The sequence below is a fragment of the Nerophis ophidion genome, linkage group LG01 (assembly GCF_033978795.1).
Source record: "Nerophis ophidion isolate RoL-2023_Sa linkage group LG01, RoL_Noph_v1.0, whole genome shotgun sequence".
Taxonomy (NCBI): domain Eukaryota; kingdom Metazoa; phylum Chordata; class Actinopteri; order Syngnathiformes; family Syngnathidae; genus Nerophis; species Nerophis ophidion.
In genome coordinates this window covers 68,515,185-68,538,027 of record NC_084611.1, presented here as the reverse complement: position 1 = coordinate 68,538,027, position 22,843 = coordinate 68,515,185, and the positions used below count along the sequence as shown (strand labels likewise).

At 39.5% G+C, this 22,843-nt stretch overlaps 1 protein-coding gene across 2 annotated transcripts in view; it reads left to right on the top strand.

Annotated features, from left to right (window-relative positions):
• Nucleotides 1–947: 947 nt before the first annotated feature.
• sun2 (Sad1 and UNC84 domain containing 2) overlaps nt 948–22,843 on the top strand; it is a 30,801-nt gene continuing 8,905 nt past the window's right edge. Inside the window, exons 1-11 of one of the 2 annotated variants that reach the window (XM_061909594.1) lie at nt 948–1,078; nt 10,576–10,684; nt 10,768–10,871; nt 14,411–14,800; nt 14,872–14,919; nt 20,023–20,097; nt 20,212–20,363; nt 21,037–21,093; nt 21,280–21,315; nt 21,391–21,585; nt 21,672–21,809. In XM_061909594.1, coding sequence (XP_061765578.1) covers nt 10,578–10,684; nt 10,768–10,871; nt 14,411–14,800; nt 14,872–14,919; nt 20,023–20,097; nt 20,212–20,363; nt 21,037–21,093; nt 21,280–21,315; nt 21,391–21,585; nt 21,672–21,809 — 1,302 coding nt within the window. In that variant the 5' untranslated portion in view covers nt 948–1,078; nt 10,576–10,577. The other variant, XM_061909588.1, reaches the window with a different exon arrangement.

Genomic DNA, 22,843 nt, shown 5'->3' with positions numbered 1-22,843 from the left:
AGTTGAGGTGTACCTATGATGAAAATTACAGACCTATGTCATCATTTTAAGTGGGAGAACTTGCACAATCGGTGGCTGACTAAATACTTTTTTGCCCCACTGTATGTGTATTCATCATAAGCGTTTACGTTAAAAGAGGATTTTAAATAATGCTTTTTTTTTTCAATTAATGTTGCCTATGGCAGTGGTTCTCAAATGGGGGTATGCGTACCCCTGGGGGTACTTGAAGGTATGCCAAGGGGTACGTGAGATTTTAAAAAAATATTGTAAAAATAGTAACAATTTAAAAATCCTGTATAAAAATATTTATTGAAATATACTTCAACAAAATATGAATGTTAGTTCATAAACTGTGAAAAGAAATGCAACAATGCAATATTCAGTGTTGACAGATAGATTATTTGTGGACATATCCCATAAATATTGATGTTAAAGATTTCTTTTTTTCTGTAGAAATGTTTAGAATTAAGTTAATGAATCGAGATGGATCTTTATTACAATCCCCAAATAGGGCACTTTAAGTGGATGATTACTTCTATGTGTAGAAATATTTATTTATAATTGAATCACCTGTTTACTTCTCAATAAGTTTTTAGTTATTTTTATCTTTTTTTCCAAGTAGTTCAAGAAAGACCACTACAAATGAGCAATATTTTGCACTGTTATACAATTTGATAAATCACTAACTGATGACATAGGGCTGTTGTTTACTTCTTTATCTCTTTTTTTCAACCAAAAATGCTTTGCTCTGATTAGGGGGTACTTGAATTAAAAAAATGTTTACAGGGGGTACATCACTGAAAAAAGATTGAGAACCAGTAACCTATGATTATAGTTAATCACAGGCAAATGGTGCCCTCGTGTGTTGGTATGTTATAAACACAGTTGACTCGTTCACTATTATTTATCACCCATAGAGGGCGCCATCTGTTTTGTTGTTGTCAGACAGGAGTCATCGTCGTCAAGGGCTATCAACGACCGGAAACAGTTTCTTACATATATGACGCAGAACACGTTGAACGACGTGGTACGTTTGTATAAAACCATTTTGCTTATACAGACATCACCGAACAAGAAGGTAGGTATTAAACAACCCGTGTAGGGTTTCACATAGAGTACCCAAAAGAAGTCGACGTTGTAGTAAATTTTATTTTGGAGTTTCGTACCGGAAATAGCTGTGGCGTCTGTACCCTTATTTTAAGTGCTTGCTGTCAGAATTTGTAGTCTCGTCCACAACTTAAGAAAGACCGCACCGCCTTGTGAGGTAAGTTACTGCCACTTTGTATTATTTTATTTGTTTAAAACTTAAAACATTCAAAACACTCATTTTCGCCTTGTTCACTCGAATTGTTCAATGTTGTTCCGAGGTAGACCGTTTATTTGTTTTTCCTATGTTGGCTAGTTAAATAACAGGCTACTTTTATCCAGTGTCGTTACAAACAAATTCGTCGGATAAAAGATGTTTTATGATAAAGGCTTTGGAGTCTGCTTCATAAGTCAAACGTCATTTTCAATGTCCCGAATGAACTGCTGAAAACTCTTATTTACGTTATCTTGGCGTGTGTGAAGTCCGGTGACGTCATAGCCTTAGCTTAACTTCGGTCAAAAAGACGTTCTTTACAGAATAATCCCTTTTAAAACGCCTTCCATTTTGGCTTTTTTATTTTGTGTAAGTCCGTCAACAAAGTTAGTCAGACGTGATCGCAATATCAACACGATCTGCATATATTAAAAAATATATAATTATTTTAAAGGTTTTTTTATTTAAAATCAGTGATTCATTTGCTCCTCGTGACTCATTTCACTGGCACTCATCCAAAGTTAACCACACAAAATGTTTGCCATCCACGAGTTTACATTCTTTCCTGCAGCCATTTATAACAATCGTGCACTTTTTACTCAGCAAAACGTTGGCTAATTTATTGTGACACAAAATACAAATATTTTAGAATCCATCCATCCATCTATTTTCCACCGCTTATTCCCTTTGGGGTCGCTGGTGCCTATCTCAGCTACAATCGGGCGGAAGGCGGTATACACCCTGGACAAGTCGCCACCTCACTGCAGGGCCAACACAGATAGACAGACAACATTCACACTCACATTCACACACTAGGGCCAAATTAGTGTTGCCAGTCAACCTATCCCCAGGTGCATGTCTTTGGAGGTGGGAGGAAGCCGGAGTACCCGGAGGGAACCCACGCATTCACGGGGAAGAACATGCAAACTCCACACAGAAAGGACTACTCAGGACCTTCGTATTGTGAGGCAGACACACAAACCCCTCTGCCACATGTTTTAGAATATTCCAGCAAATTTTGTTCAGAGTGGGTTCACCATATATAAAAAAATATATATGTTTCCCTTCTATATCATTTTTCTCCACTGATCATAATGCCACCTCTGCTGTTGTCTCCACCCATCCACCAATTTTCTACTGCTTGGCCCTGTCAGAGTCACGGGGTGGTGCTGTAACCTATCTCAGCTGCATTCGGAAGGCGTAGTACACCCTGGACAAGTCGCCTCCTCACCGCAGGACCATCACAGATAAACAGACAACATTCACACTCTAAGGCATGGGTGTCAAACTGGCCATTAAGGAAATATCAAATTAACATTAGAGCTGGCCCGCCGGTATTATACAGCAGTGGTGGCGTTGTAACACCGCATCCACCGCTAATACTCCTACTTGCCAACCCTCCCGATTTTCCCAGAAGACTCCCGAATTTCATTGCCCCTCTTGAAAATCTCCCGGGGGCAACCATTCTCCCGATTTCCACCCGGACAAGAATATTGAGGACCCTGCCTTTATCGTACTCTACAACCTGTCGTCATGTCCTCTTTTCCTCCCCACAAACAGCGTGCCAGCTCAGTCACATAATATATGCGGCTTTTACGCACAGAAATGAATGCAAGCATACTTGGTCAACACCCATACTGAAGGTGGCCATGTAAACAACTTTAACACTGTTACAAATATGCGCCACACTGTGAACCCACACCAAACAAGAATGACAAACACATTTCGGGAGAACATTCGCAACATAAACACAACAAAACAAATACCCGGAAACCCTTGCAGCACTAACTCTTCCGGGACGCTACACTATATAACCCCCCCGCTACAACTATTTTTTTTAATTATCATTTTATTTAATATGCCATTGATATTCTTTTGTTTGTTTTTTGAAAGTTGATTTTGCACTGTTAAGTTGTATAAGCGTTGCTTGTTTTATATTCGGTGTTAAAGCAAATCAGTTTAGCAAACTGAGCAATAATTAACATTTTTATTCTTGCACTTTCTCTGGCTACTTGAATGTTTGATTCATTCATTATTGTTATTTTATTTTCAAATGTATTATTACCCTTTGGAAAAAGTTTATTTTGATACTTACTTCAGAGGCCTGAAAATAGAAAAGAGGCATTACATTTTTATTCAATTTTTATTTGATATGCCATTGATATTTTTTAATTATTATTATTATTTTTTGAAACTAAATTTTGCATGTCACTATAGAGTAACATAAGCCTTGCTTGTTCAATATTCATTGCAAAACTTGTTTAGGTCTTATTAAAATGTTAATTTGTTCAATTTTGGCCCTCGGCTTTGTTCAGTTTTTAAATTTTGGCCCACTCTGTATTTGAGTTTGATACCCCTGCTCTAAGGCCAATTTTAGTGTTGCCAATCATCTTATTCTGCTGTTGTCTCCATCCATCCATTTTCTACTGCTTATTCACTTTGGGATCGCGGGGGGCGCTGGTGCCTATCTCAGTTACACTCGGCGGAAGGCATCGTACACCCTGGACAAGTTGCCATCTCACCGCAGGGCCAACACAGACTGACAGACAACATTCACACTCTAGGGCAGTGGTTCTTAACCAGGGTTCGATCGAACCCGAGGGGTCCGGTGAGTCGGCCTCAGGGGTTCGGCGGAGGTCAAAACACACCCGACTCATCGTCTCAATAAAAAACTTCTCCCTATTGGCATATTACAGAAGTCACACTGATTTGCAGGTGTGTAATTTGTTGTGAGTTTGTGAGTTGTTGTCGGTTTTGTTCTTTTAACAAGGTGATGTTCATGCACCGTTCATTTTGTGCACCAGTAAAAAACATGGTAACACTTATGGGCGGTATAGCTCAGTTGGTAGAGCGTCCGTGCCAGCAACTTGACGGTTGCAGGTTCGATCCCCGTTTCTGCTGTCCTAGTCACTGCCGTTGTGTCCTTGGGCGAGACACTTTGCCCACCTGCTCCCAGTGCCACCCACACTGGTTTAAATGTAAAAATTAGATAATGGGTTTCACTATACAAAGCGCTTTGAGTCACTAGAGAAAAAGCGCTATATAAATATAATTCACTTCACTTCACTTGAGTATGGGGAACATATTCACCATTAATTATTGTTGCTTACTAACATGCAAATTAGTAACATATTGGCTCTTAACTAGTCATTATTAAGTACTTATTAATGACTAATTCGGCATGGCCTCATTATAACCCTAACCCTCTAAACCAAAACCTAGCCCTAACCAAATAACTCCAAATTAAATCTTTGTTACTTAGAATATGTTCCCCCCAGTGTCCAAAAACCTCTAAATTAAGTCTTTGTTACTTAGAAGTATGTTCTTCATACTAAAGTGTTACCAGAAACACATAACTTTGTCTTGAATTTATAAAAAACATTTTATTTTTCACTAAGAAGGGTTCGGTGAATGCGCATATGAAACTAATGGGGTTCGGTATATTCAACAAGGTTAAGAACCACTGCTCTAGGGCCAATTTTAGTGTTGCCAATCATCTTATTCTGTTGTTGTCTCCTCCGTCCTAATTAATTATCTTGTTTAAAGATTAGTGTCAGTTTTGTTACTCTGGGAACATTTTTGTGAAGTGAAATGAATGTAGCGTTTTTTCTCTAGTGACTCAAATCGCTTTACATAGTGAAACCCAATCTCTAAGTTGCATTTAAACCAGTGTAGGTGGCACGGGGAGCAGGTGGGTAAAGTGTCTTTCCCAAGGACACAAGGGCAATGACTAGGATGGTGGAAGCGGAGATCGAACCTGGAACCCTCAAATTACTTGCACGACCACTCTACCAACCGAGCTATTCCGCCTTTTCGAATTTTTGAGAATAACTGTGCAAAAAGTGTCCCTTGATCTCTTGAATTGGGGACGGCGTGGCACAGTTGGGAGAGTTACTGGTTCGATCCCCTGCTTCTACCAACCTAGTCACATCCGTTGTGTCCTTGATGGTCGTGGTTAGGGCCTTGCAAGTCAGCTCCCGCCATCAGTGTGTGAATGTGTGTGTGAATGGGTGAATGGTTAAATAGTGTCAGTGTTTTGAGTACCTTGAAGGTAGAAAAGTGCTATACAAGTATAACCCATTTACCATTCACCATTTGAAATGTGATGAAGTTGTTTGTGGTGACAATGTTGGCTGGCTATTGTGAAGTTGTAGTTCTTCTTTGAACGTGATAGTGATGGGCTTTGACACTAAATGGGCTCAACTCTTATTAGCGCCATGCTGGTATCACATGACTAAACCAGTGTTTTTCAACCGCTGTGCCGCGGCACACAAGTTTACCGTGAGATACTGTATTGTTTGGTGTGCAGTGGGAAATTTTGCAATTTCGCCTTATTGGTCGGAAAAATACTTTTTGCAAAACAATAATTATAATCCACAAACACCTGCTTATTTCAGCAAGACAAGTGTTATAACAGCGTGGCTTCGCAAAAAAAGAGTGCGGGTACTTTCCTGGCCCGCCTGCAGTCCAGACCTGTCTCCCATCGAAAATGTGTGGCGCATTATGAAGCGTAAAATACGACAGCGGAGACCCCGGACTGTTGAACGACTGAAGCTCTACATAAAACAAGAATGGGAAAGAATTCCACTTTCAAAGCTTCAACAATTAGTTTCCTCAGTTCCCAAACATTTATTGAGTGTTGTTAAAAGAAAAGGTGATGTAACACAGTGGTGAACATGTCCTTTCTCAACTACTTTGGCACATGTTGCAGCCATGCAATTCTAAGTTAATTATTATTTGCAAAAAAAAAATAAAGCTTATGAGTTGAACATCAAATATTCTTGTCTTTGTAGTGCATTCAATTGAATATGGGTTGAAAAGGATTTGCAAATCGTTGTATTCCATTAATATTTACATCTAACACAATTTCCCAACTCATGGAAACGGGGTTTGTACAATTCATTCAAGAATTGTGTTGCATTTGCTCACGCCAAGGTCTGTCGCTGCCTGTTAGGTGCACACATGCACTGGCAACCGCAACTTCCTTTACTCTCATCGCCTTGTGCTTCTTTTCTGACACCTAAAGTCACTTCCCGTCACGTGTACTTTGTGTCTCCCTATAGAGAACCCATTCTCATTAGGCATCATGCCATTTTGAAGAATTCCCTTGATACTATGGCTGATTTAATTTGCAATTACTGATTGCATGCAGTACCGTATATACAAGCTGGCTTTTCTTCTCAAAATAAAATGCACTTTACACTTCTTCGAGGCGGTGATGGGCAGAAAAAAATAATTTTATTTTTAGTGGTTTAAATGCATTTTATACCTTAAGTAAAATGGCTGTGAGGTACTTTATTAGCATTGAACAGGCTTGTTTTATTGTGCAACTACGGTTTTGGCAGCTTTAATGTATTTGAGTAGATTACATTGCTGTTCACGTGGAACAGGTGGTTCTCTCAAATTTAGACTGATCTTTTCATGTACCTTTTTAAAGAGATGTTATATAGTCGATGTTTTTTTTTTACAATGATTTATTTGTACCGTGTGCTCCCACACTTCCGGTTTCTCTTTGCTGCACAGTTTTTCTTTTGTGTTCTTTTCCCCCCCTCTCTTTGGTCTCTTTGTGTTTCCGAGCAAGCTACTTTAGATTATCTGGATTATTGTGGACCAAGATTAACCGAGCATCTGTTAAAAATGTTTTCTATGGTTCCAACAACCTATTCAATCAAGCTTTATTGCAGACTCCACTGTCCAAGTAGACAGACAATCACATTGTGTTGTAACCATTGAATCATTAAGTCGGTTAAGTAAAAAAATACCTTAGTTACGCAGAGTCCACAATCTCATTGGTGTGTTTTATGTATTTAATTGTCCAACTACGTACTGTGGATAGCTATGATTTTTGCAACAAACAGGACAGAGGCATCATTTAAAGAAACATGAAGTTAGAAAAAATATCAAACATCAAAAGAAATACTATGTGTTTGACTTGTGCGTATGCAGGCGAATAAGATACTTTCTGGTTCATGTTGAATGTCTCTAGAGCGCAGAAATGCAGGGGTGTCTGAACTTCGGCCCACCAGCATCTTTAATTTGGCCCGTGAGACGGCAAGAGGTCAATAAGCAATATGGCCTTGAGTGGTGTATTCATATCATTTAGAAATATTAAGCAGTCTGATAGCTGCCGTTATGTCGCCATCCAGTGGCCAACGACGGTATTCAATAGAGGGCTGGGTGATATCAGAATCAGAAATACTTTATTAATCCTTGAGGGGAAATAAACATTTTTCAGCACAATCCCATTCAAGATCAGACAAACATTACATGGAGACAGAACAGGATAGCTGACGGGTCTGCCAACTTCTGGCGCACATTACAAAAAAGGTGAGAAACAGGTAAACAACAGGGGTAGAGGATAAAAATCTGTCTAAGTCTGGGCCCAGGTGAGGAAAAAAAAGGTGAGAAACAGCTAAACAATAGGGGGGAGGATAAGAATCCGTGTAAGTCTGGGCCCCTGGAGAGGACGTCCAGACTGAGGCCAAGGGACATAACAATTCATAGCCATAGCACACATCTTTCTTACATGTGTGTAAGAGGGGCACATCAAAGAACTCAAAGGACATTAAAGACATTAAAAGAGAAGAGCTTATGCAACCAGCCACTTATACATACAGCTATGAATAAAAAGTTTTAAAAAAAAACTATACACTGCGGTGGCCTCTGTGGTGTTCCATGCCATCGTCTGCTGGGGTGGAAGGAGCATGGCCTGAGACAGGAGCAGACCCAACAAAGCAACCAAGAGAGCCGACTCCACTCTCAGCTGCCTACCAACTCTCGGCCAGTGTCCAGTCCGCATGGATGAGCGAGGATGTGTCTAAGGAGACCGAGATGTCCGATACCTGCTCATTCAGCCAAGACACTGTGAAGCCTGTCCGTCCCGGTGCTCAGTGCTAGCTCCGCAGCCCTGTCTCTTCAGCTGCATCTCCTCCAGTCCCTCTAAACTGAGTCTAGCGTGGCAGAGACCCAGCAGCTGGTCTCCATGGCCAAAGGCTCCCGGGAGGCAGTTCCAGAAGTCCACAAAAAAGCACCACAGAAGTCACGAAAGTGCCACCCCTTGTCACACAGTCTCAAAGGGTCCCAAACCAAAAGGCATATATATATATCTATATATATATATAGATATATATATATATATATATATATATATATATATATAGATATAGATATAGATATATATATATATATATATATATATATATATCTCCTTTTGTGTTCCTGGTGTTTCCCTCTAGAAGTCCCACCTTATATTTATAATTATATATATATATATAAAGTGAAAACAAGAGGGAAACACCAGGAACACAAAAGGATGACACAAGAGCACAGAGCTCCTGCCAACAACAACCACTACAGTGGTGCCATCTTGGAAAAAATGTTTGTTTTTTTAAATGGCTGTGACAGACTCGTGCCGTCTTGCGGGCTCCAACCAAACAGGGACATCTTTGAGCAGAGTTGACTTTGTTTATTTTTTCAAATTAAAAACCTCAGTCCAAGTCGCTTTTCAGCTCCACTTCGCTCGTTTGTCGTCTGTCTCTGGCTCTCCTCCTCTCTCGCTGTGCGTCAGCTTCACGTTGGCTCCTTCCAGTCTCTCCGCCTCTCTCCCCGACATTCACAGCTGCCGCCCTTTTAAACAGTGCGAGAGGATTGCATGATTGTCGCCAGGTGCGTGGTCTACGCACCTGATCTTGGTTGTGGCGTCGCTCCCGGTGCGCCTCGCCGCTTGTTTGCCGTTCCCGCCTCCTCGCCGCCATCTTGGGCCGGGCTCCGGCATGCCCTCTCTGTCGGACTGCCGGCTCCGCCTCTCCACAATGGCCTTTTATCAATATCTCAATATTTTTGGCCATGTCACGATACATGAAATATATCTCGATATTTTGCCTTAGCCTTGAATTAACACTTGATGCATATAATCACAGCAGTATGATGATTCTATGTGTTTACATTAAAACACTCTTGTTCATACTGCATTAATATATGCTCATTTTAAACGTTCATGCAGTCAGGGAAATCACAAGTAAGGCAATTAACCAAAAGTCATTAAGCAGTGGCACAAACATACAAGTCATTTCAAAACAGAAAGTGCAAAATTGTCAGAGACATTTTAAAACAAGCTATGAGTGCACTTTTGTGCATGATGTCACTAAGATGACATATCAAAACAACACTAAATTTAAGTGAACTTTTTGTATAGAACACCACTACAATAGTTTAAAACAAATAAAGTGCACGTTTGTGCATGATGTCAAACATATTTCAATAACTGTCAATTAAAAATTGGCTGCATAATAGGAAATACCGAAATTTCCTTCGCAATATGGTAGGTTCCTGCGGACATTATCGCCTTCTGTTGATTTTTTTTAGTACAGTGTTGATCTGGAAATGGTTGCTTGGGCATTTTGTTAGTGTGGCACCGGCCTAGATGTTCACATGCTGTGTTTTGTAGCAACGCTTTCGCCGCATACTTGACATATTACGGTTGTCTGTTCAACATCTTCCCGCTTGAAGCCAACCCACCACCAGACGATGGACCCCGTGCAGTTTTTTTTGGGAATTATTCTTCATTTGTTACCAGATTCGCACCTTCTCTCCCTCTCGTATTGCCACTCGCACCGCACCGTTAGCATCACAGCTAACGTTACCTATGCTGCTATCTCTCTGCACCGCGAGAGCATATGCCGTTGCACACGCGATGGTATGTGACGTATGTAAGAAGGTGCGCTTGTTTTATGTCTCTGTGAGAAGGAGAGCCAAGAAAGAGTGAGAAGAGCTTGTAGTGTAATGCCCGCAGCTAAAAACAACTGTGTGAGAACGTATACTCGAATACCCAACCAAATAGTCATTTTACATTTTGCACAGAGACAAACTCGCGATATATCGAGTATATTCGAAATATAAGTAGTCATTTTAATTGTGCGTTAGCATATACCAAATGTATGTGCTATATGCCATAGGTCAAGTTGAATTTAAAAGCTGATGGGTAGATCAGAGTCAGATTAGTCCAATCGTTTGTTGCAGTCCTAATTCCAAACATTTAGAGAGTTTTTTCCAGCGTGTGTATACCTTTGCTGAATCTCTGCAGTCTCTGGGATGTGTGATATTGGTAGAAAACCTCTCTTCAGAAGAAATTAATTTGGTGCCGATGGGCATGTATAAACAGAGGACCCCTGATAAAAGACAAGCATGTTGCTTGGGGAAAAATAATATTGGTTCATTCATACTGATAATCAAACAGTTGTAACTCTATGTTTCCTAACTATTGTATTGTCCCTCAGTTATGTCTCGTAGGAGTTGTCGCCTGGTGTCCACCGGTTACTACAACTCTGATGACGAATCAGACTCGAGTAGTGTGACAAACATTTCGTACAGAGAGAACCCAGTCAAGTGAGTAAATGCGGCTGTCACAAAGTCTAGAATCATCAACCGTGTTTTTATTTTTAATGTTGCTCACTTTTGTTTTCCTTTAGGGTTTTCAAGAAGAAGGCCGGCACACGCAAGGCCGCCTCCCGCACCTCCAGCAGAGCCAACAGCAATGCTAGCTCGACAAACCTTGAGTCACCTGTTGCCACAGGTGAGTACGACATTTGTCACTCAGACACATCCGTAAGCATTACGCTAGTGCCAGGACCATTAGTGTTTTTTTTCTTTCCTTTTATTTTGTGCTGCTGTACCACTGATGGCAGAACCAGGTGTGATTACCATAAAACTGCATGGTAACAGAACTAATGTCTTGTCAGCAAGTCTGTGTTATACTGTCTTGAATGTCTTCCTAACCAAATCACTTTTGGAAAATATATTTTGTTCATCTCAATTACCGTGTTTTTCGGATTATAAGTCGCAGTTTTTTTCATAGTTTGGCCGGGGGTGCAACATATACTCCGGAGCGACTTACGTGTGAAATTAACACATTACCTTAAAACATTAAACAATATTATTTATCTCATTCGCGGAAGAGACAAAGAAAATGTCAGCAATCGTCACACACACGTCAGCAATCGTCACACACATGTCAACCAATAAGAATTCGGCGGGGGAGGGTCATGGCAGAAGTGCATTGCAGGTCATGGGTTGCTAACTGCTATATGCTATATGCTACTGCCGTAGCTGTTAAAATGGATCATTTCATCATTGGCGGTAACTTATAAAAACTGAGAAGGGCCGAACAAAAATGGCACCGAAAAGGAAATCATGTACTGCAGATTACAAGTTGGACGTAGTGAAATATGCAGCAGAAAACGACAAGAGGAAGCGGCGCATACCTTTGGAGTTGGCAGAGTAGTTTAGAAGCGACATCAAGGAAAAATTTTTCTTGGGATTTATCGATTAGGAGTGACAGATTGTTTGGTAAACATATAGCATGTTCTATATGTTATAGTTATTTGAATGACTCTTACCATAATATGTTACGTTAACATTCCAGGCACCTTCTCAGTTGGTTATTTATGCGTCATATAACATACACTTATTCATCCTGTTGTTAACTATTCTTTATTTATTTTAAATTTCCTTTCAAATGTCTATTCTTTATGTTGGATTTTATCAAATATATTTCCCCCAAAAATGCGACTTATACTCCAGTGCGACATATATATATATATATATATATATATATATATATATATATATATATATATATATATATATGAATATGTATATGTGTATATATATATATGAATATGTATATGTGTATATATATATATGAATATGTATATGTGTATATATATATATGAATATGTATATGTGTATATATATATATGAATATGTATATGTGTATATATATATATGAATATGTATATGTGTATATATATATATGAATATGTATATGTGTATATGTATATATGTGTGTGTATATATATATATATATATATATGTATGTGTGTATGTTTTTTTCCTTCTTTATCATGCATTTTCGGCAGGTGCAACGTATTAGAATCTGAAAATTGCCGTATGTTTATTGAAGCAATTTTCCCAAGACAAATGTAAATGTAATCCATTTCGTACACTAATAAATATCAACACAATAAATATATGTTATGAGATGACAATATTTCAAATTGTTTTTTTCCATTTACGAGGACTTGTTGGCGAGGACGGTGATGAGAGAAGAGGAGAACCCACCTTTTATACCTTGCTGCAAGTTCTTGTTTTTATCTCAATATTGTTTCACACCTTAAGGAAAGCGCTAGCACTTCCAACTTTGTTTGGCCCAATGGTGGCTCGTTTTGCAAGTGTACTCAATAAAAAAGCACAGAAATGGGTGGTGTAACTGTTTGTTAGCAAAAACTACAACCAGTTGATAACAGGCTAACAACGGTATGTTTGTAATTACAGCCTTAGGAACCTTAGGGACACAGTTGGACTCACACAGTTTATTAATAACATGACAAGACTGAGTCACCAACATGTGAGATTCCTTGTTTGGGCGTGGAAAAGTACGCAGGCAAACTGATTTGTTTGTTAGGTGCATTGTTTGGCCAATTGTGCGTCTATGACAGTTTAGAACTGGGGTGGGCATTACGTCGATCGCGAGCTACCGGTTGATCACGTAGGGTGTGTCAGTCGATCGCAAGCCAGGCATCAGAGTCGACATTTTACTGCCACACTTCCGGATAAGTGGTACACAGACGTGAACAGAAAGATTTACGTGTCATTGGAATCACAGATGGGATCAATGCGTGCTAAAAACAGACTCTAACTGCTACAGTTGGCAGAAATTGGCATAATGTGGCTGATATGCTGTCATTGTGAGGAAAACAGAGACCAAATGGGACCCATTACCCCCTGCTTGACACTCAGCATCAAGGGTTGGAATTGGGGTTAAATCACCAAAAATGATTCTCTGGTGCGGCCACTGCTGCCGCTCACTGCTCCCCTCACCTCCCAGGGGGGGGTGATCAAGGGTGATGGGTCAAATGCAGATAAAAAATTTGCCACACCTAGAGAGTGTGTGTGTGTGTGTGTGTGTGTGTGTGTGTGTGTGTGTGTGTGTGTGTGTGTGTGTGTGTGTGTGTGTGTGTGTGTGTGTGTGTGTGTGTGTGTGTGTGTGTGTGTGTGTGTGTGTGTGTGTGTGTGTGTGTGTGTGACAATCATGGGTACTTTAACTTTAAAAGAGGAAATCCCATTTACTGTTTCCATGGAGCCTTGCTGGCCAGGGGGCAGCGGTCTAGCTGGCAGCCCTGCATCCTTCTCGGGCCATCTCTCTGCATGCCGCCTTAACTTGCGGCCACCTTAAACTATGAAACTTAACTCCATAATACAGAGCCAAACTAATACTATACAGTAATTGGACCACCAGTGTTGAAATAATTACTGTTTCATCTGTTTGCTTTCTTTTACTTAAAAGCATGTAAACTCAAATGTGTTGGTAAACTGTTATGTTATTGCGCTTTTCTCATACTTTTTTTTACTTAACACTAATCCCTAGTTTATTTTTTAGTACATATGCTGTAAAACTGGCAGGTTAAAAACAATGTAAAAAAATGTTGATATTAATGGAGATTGGATGATTTTTTTTTTTTTGTTGCCCTATGATCACCCAGCACAAGGATCTGATAATCAGCTTGGAAAGAATCAATAATGGCAAAAAATATTAAAGCTTGTAAAAAAGGCTTTTTTTTTACATCTTTACACCAATTATAGTATCGATAAGAGTATCGCTAAGAGTACCGATGAATACCGAGATCACTAAGGAATATCAATACTGGTTTTGGTATTAGTTTTGATATTAAAAAAACAATATACATCCCATATATATTATTTAAAATATTTTCCAGGTTTTACAGGCCCAACCCAACACTTAAAAAACAATGTGTTAGATATTATAAAAGATAAGCAATGCTTTTTCATTCAGCAATTCCTTCATCTTATGTAAAATAGCAATCGTTTTGCATATTTTAACCAGATATAATTTTTATGTGATTTCCATGACAAAATAAACTTTGTTTTACTAGTATTAAGGATGACCATAACCATCTGTCAGAGTATCTTTAATTTCAATTTTTTCAAACACTTTTTTAATTTTTTTTAATATTTTGTCCTGAATAAAATAAGGTTATGACATCTGCAATTTTTTTTTTCAAAATACTTTCTAATACAATGTTTTCCCCAAAGCCAGGAGACCTTCTTTGAGCACCCAGACGGACCTGTCAATGAGGACTGTGGCCTACACCACCCCAAGGGCCACCCCTCGGCCATCCCTCACCCAAGCAGCATCGCCCACACATCAGACCCCCGCCCACTCCCCGACGCCGCCCCCAGATAGGTTTCGCAGTTCCAGCCAAACAGTACTGTACCTGCGACCCGACCAGAATAAGAGCTGCATAGACAGCTCGGGCTACTCCTCCTCTGAGGGAGCCAATCTTAGACCGCCGGCTACCACCGCTAGAACTTGCACCACCAGCTCCACCTCCACTACCAGCAGCAACAAAGTCAGAAGTAACATTGGGTCTACCGGCGTTGGATACAGACTTCGACTCAACAACGCTGCCTATAGTTTTAAGGGTGTGTGCATGTCCTTGTGCATAGGTTTGTCCAAAACTATACAATACCCACATTCTTTGTTTTTCTTGCAGAGTCCCTATCAGCGATGACCACGAAAATAATACATCTGACATCTTTAGGTATGTAACGAGTTGTGTGTTTTTGTGTCCACGACTATGCTTTTTAATAGGCATACACTCGGCTTAAACTACGAACCCTAATGGAACAAACAACTCAGCATTTCGATGATGTTTTCCCATATACATCCGTGCCAATATTTAAAAAAAGAATATATTGATCTGAGTTGTTCTTTTTCTGTTTCATTAAGAGGAGCATCTCTTTCTAGAGCACGGACTGGCTGTAAGTGAATGGGGTGCAGACTTTCAATGTAGCTGTGCTGATGCAACTGTACAGAATCATTAACAGTTTCAATATCCATTCCCAAATAGCAGAAATTGTCATGTTCCTCACGTCCCACTTGGAACTCAGACTTCAGTTTAGGGATCACATTTTCTGAAAAGTTTGATGAGCCTGCCCACATAAAATCATCTATATGACATGCGAGTACACCTGTCACTGTGTTTTCATCATCCAGCCAATAAAATACTGCTGGGTCTACCTGTGACACTTTACCACCTGTGCTCAGCATGATTTCCTTCGCCTTGTTGTACCAATAGAGAGATGCATCAGCAAGCCCATTCACACACTTCTTTAGTTTCCAAATAACCCCCTTACAGTTAGCTTCTGGAGGAGGGTTGACATAAATGTCTCTCGACAACTCCATACCCTGTAAAAAGGCAGACTTAATGTCCATGGAATGGACTTTCCAATGATTTTGACATATGACACTTAGCAATAGCCTTAGAGATTCAGAAGCACAGGTTGGTGAATCTTTTTGTAGATTTTTTAAATTAAGTTCTTCAAACCCCCTTGCTACAAGTCTGGCTTTGGGTACAATACCAGTGTCACTTTCTTTGAGACTACAGACCCACCTAGTGGAGATACACTTTTGTCCTGTATTTTCAGTCTCTTCAAAAACATTATTGCTTTTCCAGCTTTCTATCTCTGCCTGTTTGGCTGCATCAAATGATATGTCTTTTGTTATGTGTACATCAGCCTCCCCGACAGCTGACTCAGTGTTAAGATGCTGTACACACGACATGTCAACAGCCTCTTTTCGTCCAGTACTGCCATCAGGCTCAATATGCTGCACATTATACCAGTTTTTATAGGTTCCTGTTGCTTTACCTGCTCTACTGAGTACTTTAGCCCTACATGTTACACTTGTATCTCTTTTCACGAAAGTTACAATCTGTCCTGTTTTTAACTTCACATTAGAAGCAGGGAGAAGATTATCACAGGCACTGTGATTCATCTGAGGTGCATCACTTTGAATTACACCTTCACTTGTGTTTCCCTCTCCATCACTGTCATGTTCACTTTCACTGTCTGTGTTTTTTTCATTATCTGAGCTACATGATGGTCTGTGTAAAGCATCCGTGTCACTATCAGCGGTTATGTTCTCTTCATGTTTTTCACATCCTGTTTCAGTGTGAACTTTACTTTGTGTAATTTCCTTGTCTTTAATCTGTGTGCGCACCTTATTAAGTCGTGAATGATGAACTTTAACTAGAATACTTCCATGTCTTACAAACACAACAGCTCCATCTTCACCAATCACCACTCCTGGTCCCTTCCACTCTGCACTATCTCCTCGTTTATAGTAAACCTTTTCGCCTGTCTCATATTTTTCATCTGTGTGTCTAAGCTGTTTTCTTAATGCCCTTCTTATCCTCTCTGAACATTCAACTTCAGTGAAAGCCTTCCTTGAGGCATGCAAAGTTGATATGTGTTCTCCTACTCTTGTGTTCACTGTAGTGCCCTCTAGTGCAGCTAGTGTCTATGATCGCTGAGCTTGCTGCTTCAGTCATAAAAATCTCAGCTTTAGACTGGGGATCATTCTTTAACAGCGTGATATTAACTTCATCCAAATTGTAATTTTCACTCAATCTTACTTGTTCGTGCTTTTTGTGCGGGCAGTCCTTTGCCCAGTGGCATGTGCTTTGACAGACGGCACATCGTGATCGTTTACCGTACTTATCCAGTGGGTTTGTACCCGCGGTAACGGCGTCACCGATCTTTGTTGACCACGTGGAACGGTGTGTTTGGTCTTCCTCTCCATTGTGGCTGTTCTGTGAGGAAAGCTGCGCCCTGGTTGAGTTGTATCTCGCTTGACTTGCCCGTTGTTTTACCTCCGAATATCCGTTTGAGAGCTGACTTCATTGACGGGAAGCTTAGCTCCGTGTTAGCCGTCAGTGTAGCTGCCTGTCTTTCTCATCGAGGCAGGCTGTGTCAAGAAGTTTGAAGGCTAACACCGCATCAGGGAGTGTCATATCGTACATTTTCATCCGGTTGTAGCGCTGTTCAAAGTCAATAATATAGTCCACCATTGAAACTGAAATATTTTTGGTGATGCGGTCGAAGTACGTGTACGCTTCGTATGCGCGATCCATTTCCTCTTTCAGGAAAACGTCATCCAGTTTTGCATATAATGTCGTCATACTGTTGTCATTGTCCAACTCCTCCGCAGATATCTCCATTGCGATTTCTCTGGCTCTCCCTTCAAGTCCCAAAGCCACAGCCAGTGCTTGCTTTTTCTTATTGAGTTCTGTAACGCGCATCCAAATGTTAACTTAATTTTTCCAGCACTCGTATGGCTTGGACTCGTCAAACCTCGGCTGTATTTTATAGTTTGCAGCCATCCTCAACCATCCTCTGCTACCAATGTTAAATATGGGTGAATAAACACAACGTCTATTATGGTTCACAACTTTTAATCAACTGCTGCACAGAGGAAAAACCGGAAACACTTTTTCCTTCCCGCCCATCAACACTGCGCATGCGTTAACTCCGTATCCCGCCCATAAACAATGCGCATGCGTTAACCCAGTATATGGAGAAACATGTTAACATTGTCATGGCGATGTAGCGCTTGTATGCACACTACAACACCCTTTTCCTCCTGGTTTGATGTGAATAATCCAAACGTTTCCTGTACCACAGCAGTAAAATGGTTGATCAAACAAAACAGACGTTATCATCATGAACCCACTAGCTAGAGAACTAGCTTTCCAATCAGCTAAACAGAACTCCTCAAAAACGTTTGGTGAATTTACAGAGGAATTTGTGAAACTGAAACAAACCCACAAAGAATGCTATTGTATATTAATAATTCTAACACAAACTCTCATACACGTGTTAACATAATAGCTATTGCTAACGTTGCTATCTTCATTACATCACGATAGGGTATACAAATATGCATAAAAACTTACAAATGTTGCTTGAAGTAATGAAAGAAGAATCCATACGAGTAGAAAACCTTATGGACGATTAGAAGACAGAACAGCACTTTTACTTTAGATTCAAAGCACTAAACAAAATAAATAGTTTCAGCACCTGCAGTAAACAAACTCGTCCAGAGAACAAACGAAAACACGCCTTTTCAGTGTCTCTGCTTGTATTAAATGAAACTATTGAACACAAAACATGGCCGTTGGCAAATAAAGATGTATCAATTAGCCGGACCATTTATTCAACCACAGGATTTAAAGCTTAGGAAAAAAAATTGTGGTTTATAGTAGGGATGTCCCGATCCAGGTTTTCGCACTTCTGATCTGATACCGATATTGTTTTTGCACTTCCGATCCGATACTGGCCGATACTGGCCTATCCGAGCATGTATTAATGTTTAAAGTTATTTAGCCTACTTAGATGTCAGATTCATGTTGAAAAGGCTTTTAGTACTCTTGATAACAACTAGCCAGCTGAATTAAGTGAGTTTGAATAATACACAATGGTTGGTATTCAAGGATAAACACAAAATAGAAAAAAATATACATGACAAACAGAAATGGTATCATTAAACAGTAAAGAAGTGAACAGTATAAAGTGCAAATAATGCTGTAAACATTATTAAAAAAGCAAAACACACAAACAACCTGAGTGGGATAAAATGTCTATAACTCAGCATCAATACTTGCTCTTGAACAAGTGTAAACTTAAAAAAAAAAAAACTATCTACACATTCCTTTCAATTGTTTTCCCCAGTCAGGGGGGGCAAACACTTGAAGTCCAAGCATAATGGGGAGATTCTTTCTGACAAAGACGAGCACTTAAATATGCTCAAGGTGTCAGCCTGCTCTTGTGTTCATCAATGATGAGTGCTAAAAAGCCTCTCACTCTCAAGAGTCATTAAAAAGCCTTACAACTTTACCACCACGCTTGACTTTATTCTGGCATGTTTTGCACTCCACCTCTTCATCGTTTTTGTTTTGTAGGGTAATATAATCCCACATAGCTGACATTTTTACCGTAATTTTTAATTCACACGGCCATCTTAATGGTTAGAACACAGATCTGTGGATGTGTTGAAGGTGTGCTGGAAAAAGCGTAACGGAGCGTAGGGAGCAGCAGAAAATGGGAACGTATTATTTAAATCGGTGCGTTGGAAAACACGGACCGGATTCTTTTTAAAAACTGGCTTTGGATCGGCATTTTCCCATGCCTTGCCGATACGCATTTTTTGGCAAATATCGGCATCCGATCCGATCCAATTATCGGATCGGGACAACCCTATTTTTTAGTCTGGAATTTACGGAATTTATTTTGGTTCAATGATCACGGTTCATATACAATGAATGTCCATTAGTACCAGGATGTTCAAACATGGCTGATATCCTCTACGTGTGGTCGTAGTCATGAGAAGACAATTTGCATTTTGAGTTTTGATATTTAATTCAGAGTGTCGTTATAGTTCTATTATCCTCATTTCAAGTTAGCAGGTGCCTCAATGGAAACGATCAGAAAATATTTAGAAATGTCGTTTTATTACGAGTGTGGTGTACACTGCATCCAAACTTCAAGTGCAATAAAATGTTTCACCTTCCATGTTATCCCAGCCTCAGAAGTGCACAAGAATAAAAGTACTTAAGTCGGCGGAAGGCCAGATTTGATAGGGAAAGCCCCAAGTTTAAAGCTTGCTGCACCCAAACTCCAAACTTGGTTAGGCAATCTACACATTTTAGCAGATTTTAATCCTAGAATTTGAATAAAACAAAACATAAAAATTGAAAAAAAATGTACAGCCACAGTCTGTCTTAAGAATGTATAATGTACTGTACATGCTTTTTTTTTTTGCATACTATGAAACAACACTTATTCAACTTGTCTTTGTCCTACAGCCACTAAATGCTTACTCAGCAACCAATCAAAGAAGATTTGCATTTATGTCTTCCTTCTTGTTGCCGTTCTTGCCTGTAAGTATCACTCTTAAATACACATTATTAGTATGAAATCATCTTGTTTTCACTTAGTCAAAACATAAAATCACCTTGGATTCACTCGAGTGTTTTCTTCATACCCTCCTTCAGGTGTTTGGTTCCTTCCTCCATTGTTGCCCCCTCTCACCTCCATCATGCTCTTCATAAAGAACCCGTCAGAGGCCACCAAGCTCATGCATCAACATGTTCAACCCCCCATTCTGTCTTCTCAGCCAAACACCATACAGCCCACATCTGCAACGGTATCGCTAACTAGCTGCATGATCTATATAAAACAATGCTTTGCAAGTTAAAGCTCACTGAACACATTAGTTACACTTGCAACACAAGAACACAAATAATATTGTTTTTGGTAATCATACTATTTTTTTTAGTACAACCCTATTGATTACAGTCTAGTCCCATTTTTAAAGTGAATTGGTCTTAATTGTTTAAATGTATTTGTATTTGCTTAAATCTAGCATCAGATCTGCCTTTATTCAGAAAATATACAAAAAATATGTGACTAAACTTTTTTGTTGAAATACAAATAAAATAAATATATACTTCAATATTTATTTTTTATTGCATTTTAATATGGTGACATAAATACTTTTGTAAAACAGTTGGGGATCGAAACAGCCTTATTACAAAAATGGGATTTATTTACAGTATTAGTAATGTAGACAAAATATTGAAAATAAATATATATATGCCATATAAATTGATGAATAACATTTACAATGATAAATGTATCATAATGATTGTATACAGTAAATAAATAAAAATGATTGAATAATTAAAGGCAGAATATCTGAAATAGCACTTGTGTTAGATCTAATTTACCAAGCATGTGTAGCTAATGAAGTGACCGCTTATTGTCTATTCCATTCAAACCAATATAAAGCACCATTTTGTCTTCATTGCTCCCTTTAGGATTCTGCCTTTCCCTCTGTTCCTTTTGATGTGGAAGCAAAGATGCAGCATCTTTTGGTAAGAAGCAAATTACTACTAGTAAGGCTTGCGTTTTAAAGATGTTTATCGTCAAATCGGATTTTTTTTTTTTTTATCCAAAACCTGACGATTCAACTATAGGTTGAATGGTCGAAGTCTGACTATTCTAGGACACTACTACCTTTTAGCATTGATGAATATGACTCAGCATGTATGTCCTTGCAGGAGGATCTGCAGCTGAAACAGGAGCTCCTCTACAAGGTAAAATAAGAGATGAATTAATTATAGGGCAAATGTACATCTTCAAAAAACAACCTTTTGTGAGGGGGTTTTCAGATCAAGGAGCAATTTGAGATGGATTTACAGAGTATGAGAGATGATCTTAAAGCAGTAGAGGCGAGCAGTGGGTTGCACCTTGATCAAGAGGTCACTATACTGGGAAAGCGGATACATGACCAGAAGCAAGATTTCCACAGGGTCTTCTCCACTCTCAGTGCCAGAATTCAAGCTGTAGAAGCCCACAATGCTGAGGTGATGAGGCTGTTACAAGTTAAAAACATGGTAGCTGCTTCGTTAACTACTGTGTGGATTTAACACAACGTCCTCGGTGCTTGCAGTTGTCTAAGGAGGTGTCGTCCATCCAGTTGCTGCCTCCTCCGGTGCCTTGCCCTGACATCAGTGCAACCTCCAACCAAAAACAACTCACATCAGAGCTCCAGCAGGCCATGGAGAAGTGGCTCACTGACCGCATCCAGGTAAGTTGAGAGCGTTACAAGGAATATTGGAGATAAAAAATAATCTGTTCCAAAGTCAATCTGTAGCCATAATTTAAATAGGGCGGTCTGCACCATTTAACACTTCTTTTTTTGCACTTGCTATTTATAGCACATGTTATTTGGGAATATCTTAGACCAGGCCCTAAGTTTTGGACAAAGTAATAATGTAAATTGTTTATATATAAAATAAGCAAGTCACTGTTAATCTTTTAAATTTTGAAAAATGTGTGCCATAACTTTTATTTTAAGTACAGTGGTACCAAGACATGCACCTGGGGATAGGTGGATTGGCAACACTAAATTGTCCCTAGTGTGTGAATGTGAGTGTGAATGTTGTCTATCTGAGGTAGCGACTTGTCCAGGGTGTACCCTGCCTTCCGCCCGATTGTAGCGGAGATAGGCGCCAGCGCCCCCCGCGACCCCAAAAGGGAATAAGCGGTAGAAAATGGATGGATGGATGGGTACCTGGTTTTTGCAAAGCCCACTTCCTATGATGTTTGGCAAAGTTGTTGCCTCCGTTTTTGTTTAGTATCTTAGTTATCGTACAGCCAAACTAATTTGCCTGGCTATCATTCTGCAGATTTTAGTGCTTAAAGAATCACACACATTGCTATCTCAGTCTATACTGTTTTTTTTTAAGTATGACTGTGAAATAAGTCAGTCATAGCGAGTTTCATCATTTTGACAAAGGTGAGAATCACTATTAAATTAAGGAACTCGGAGCAAAGTGCAAACAGTTCTTTAGAGAATGGGTTTTTGGTTAATATTTTTGGGTGGAACTGAAATTAAATTTGCAATATTTTTAATGAGAAAAAATGCTTCGGTTTTTGTTTGGGTCAGACTGTATTAACAAATATGCAGTCTTTGTACAGTACATACTGTACATGTGCTAGTCCCAACATCCCTTGTTAATGCTCAGACCTTAATTTTAAAATAAGTGTTACAAAAAAATCTAAGTTTGCATAATTATCTCTTAGCTGACTTATATCCCGCTATACATTGACGTCTCACAC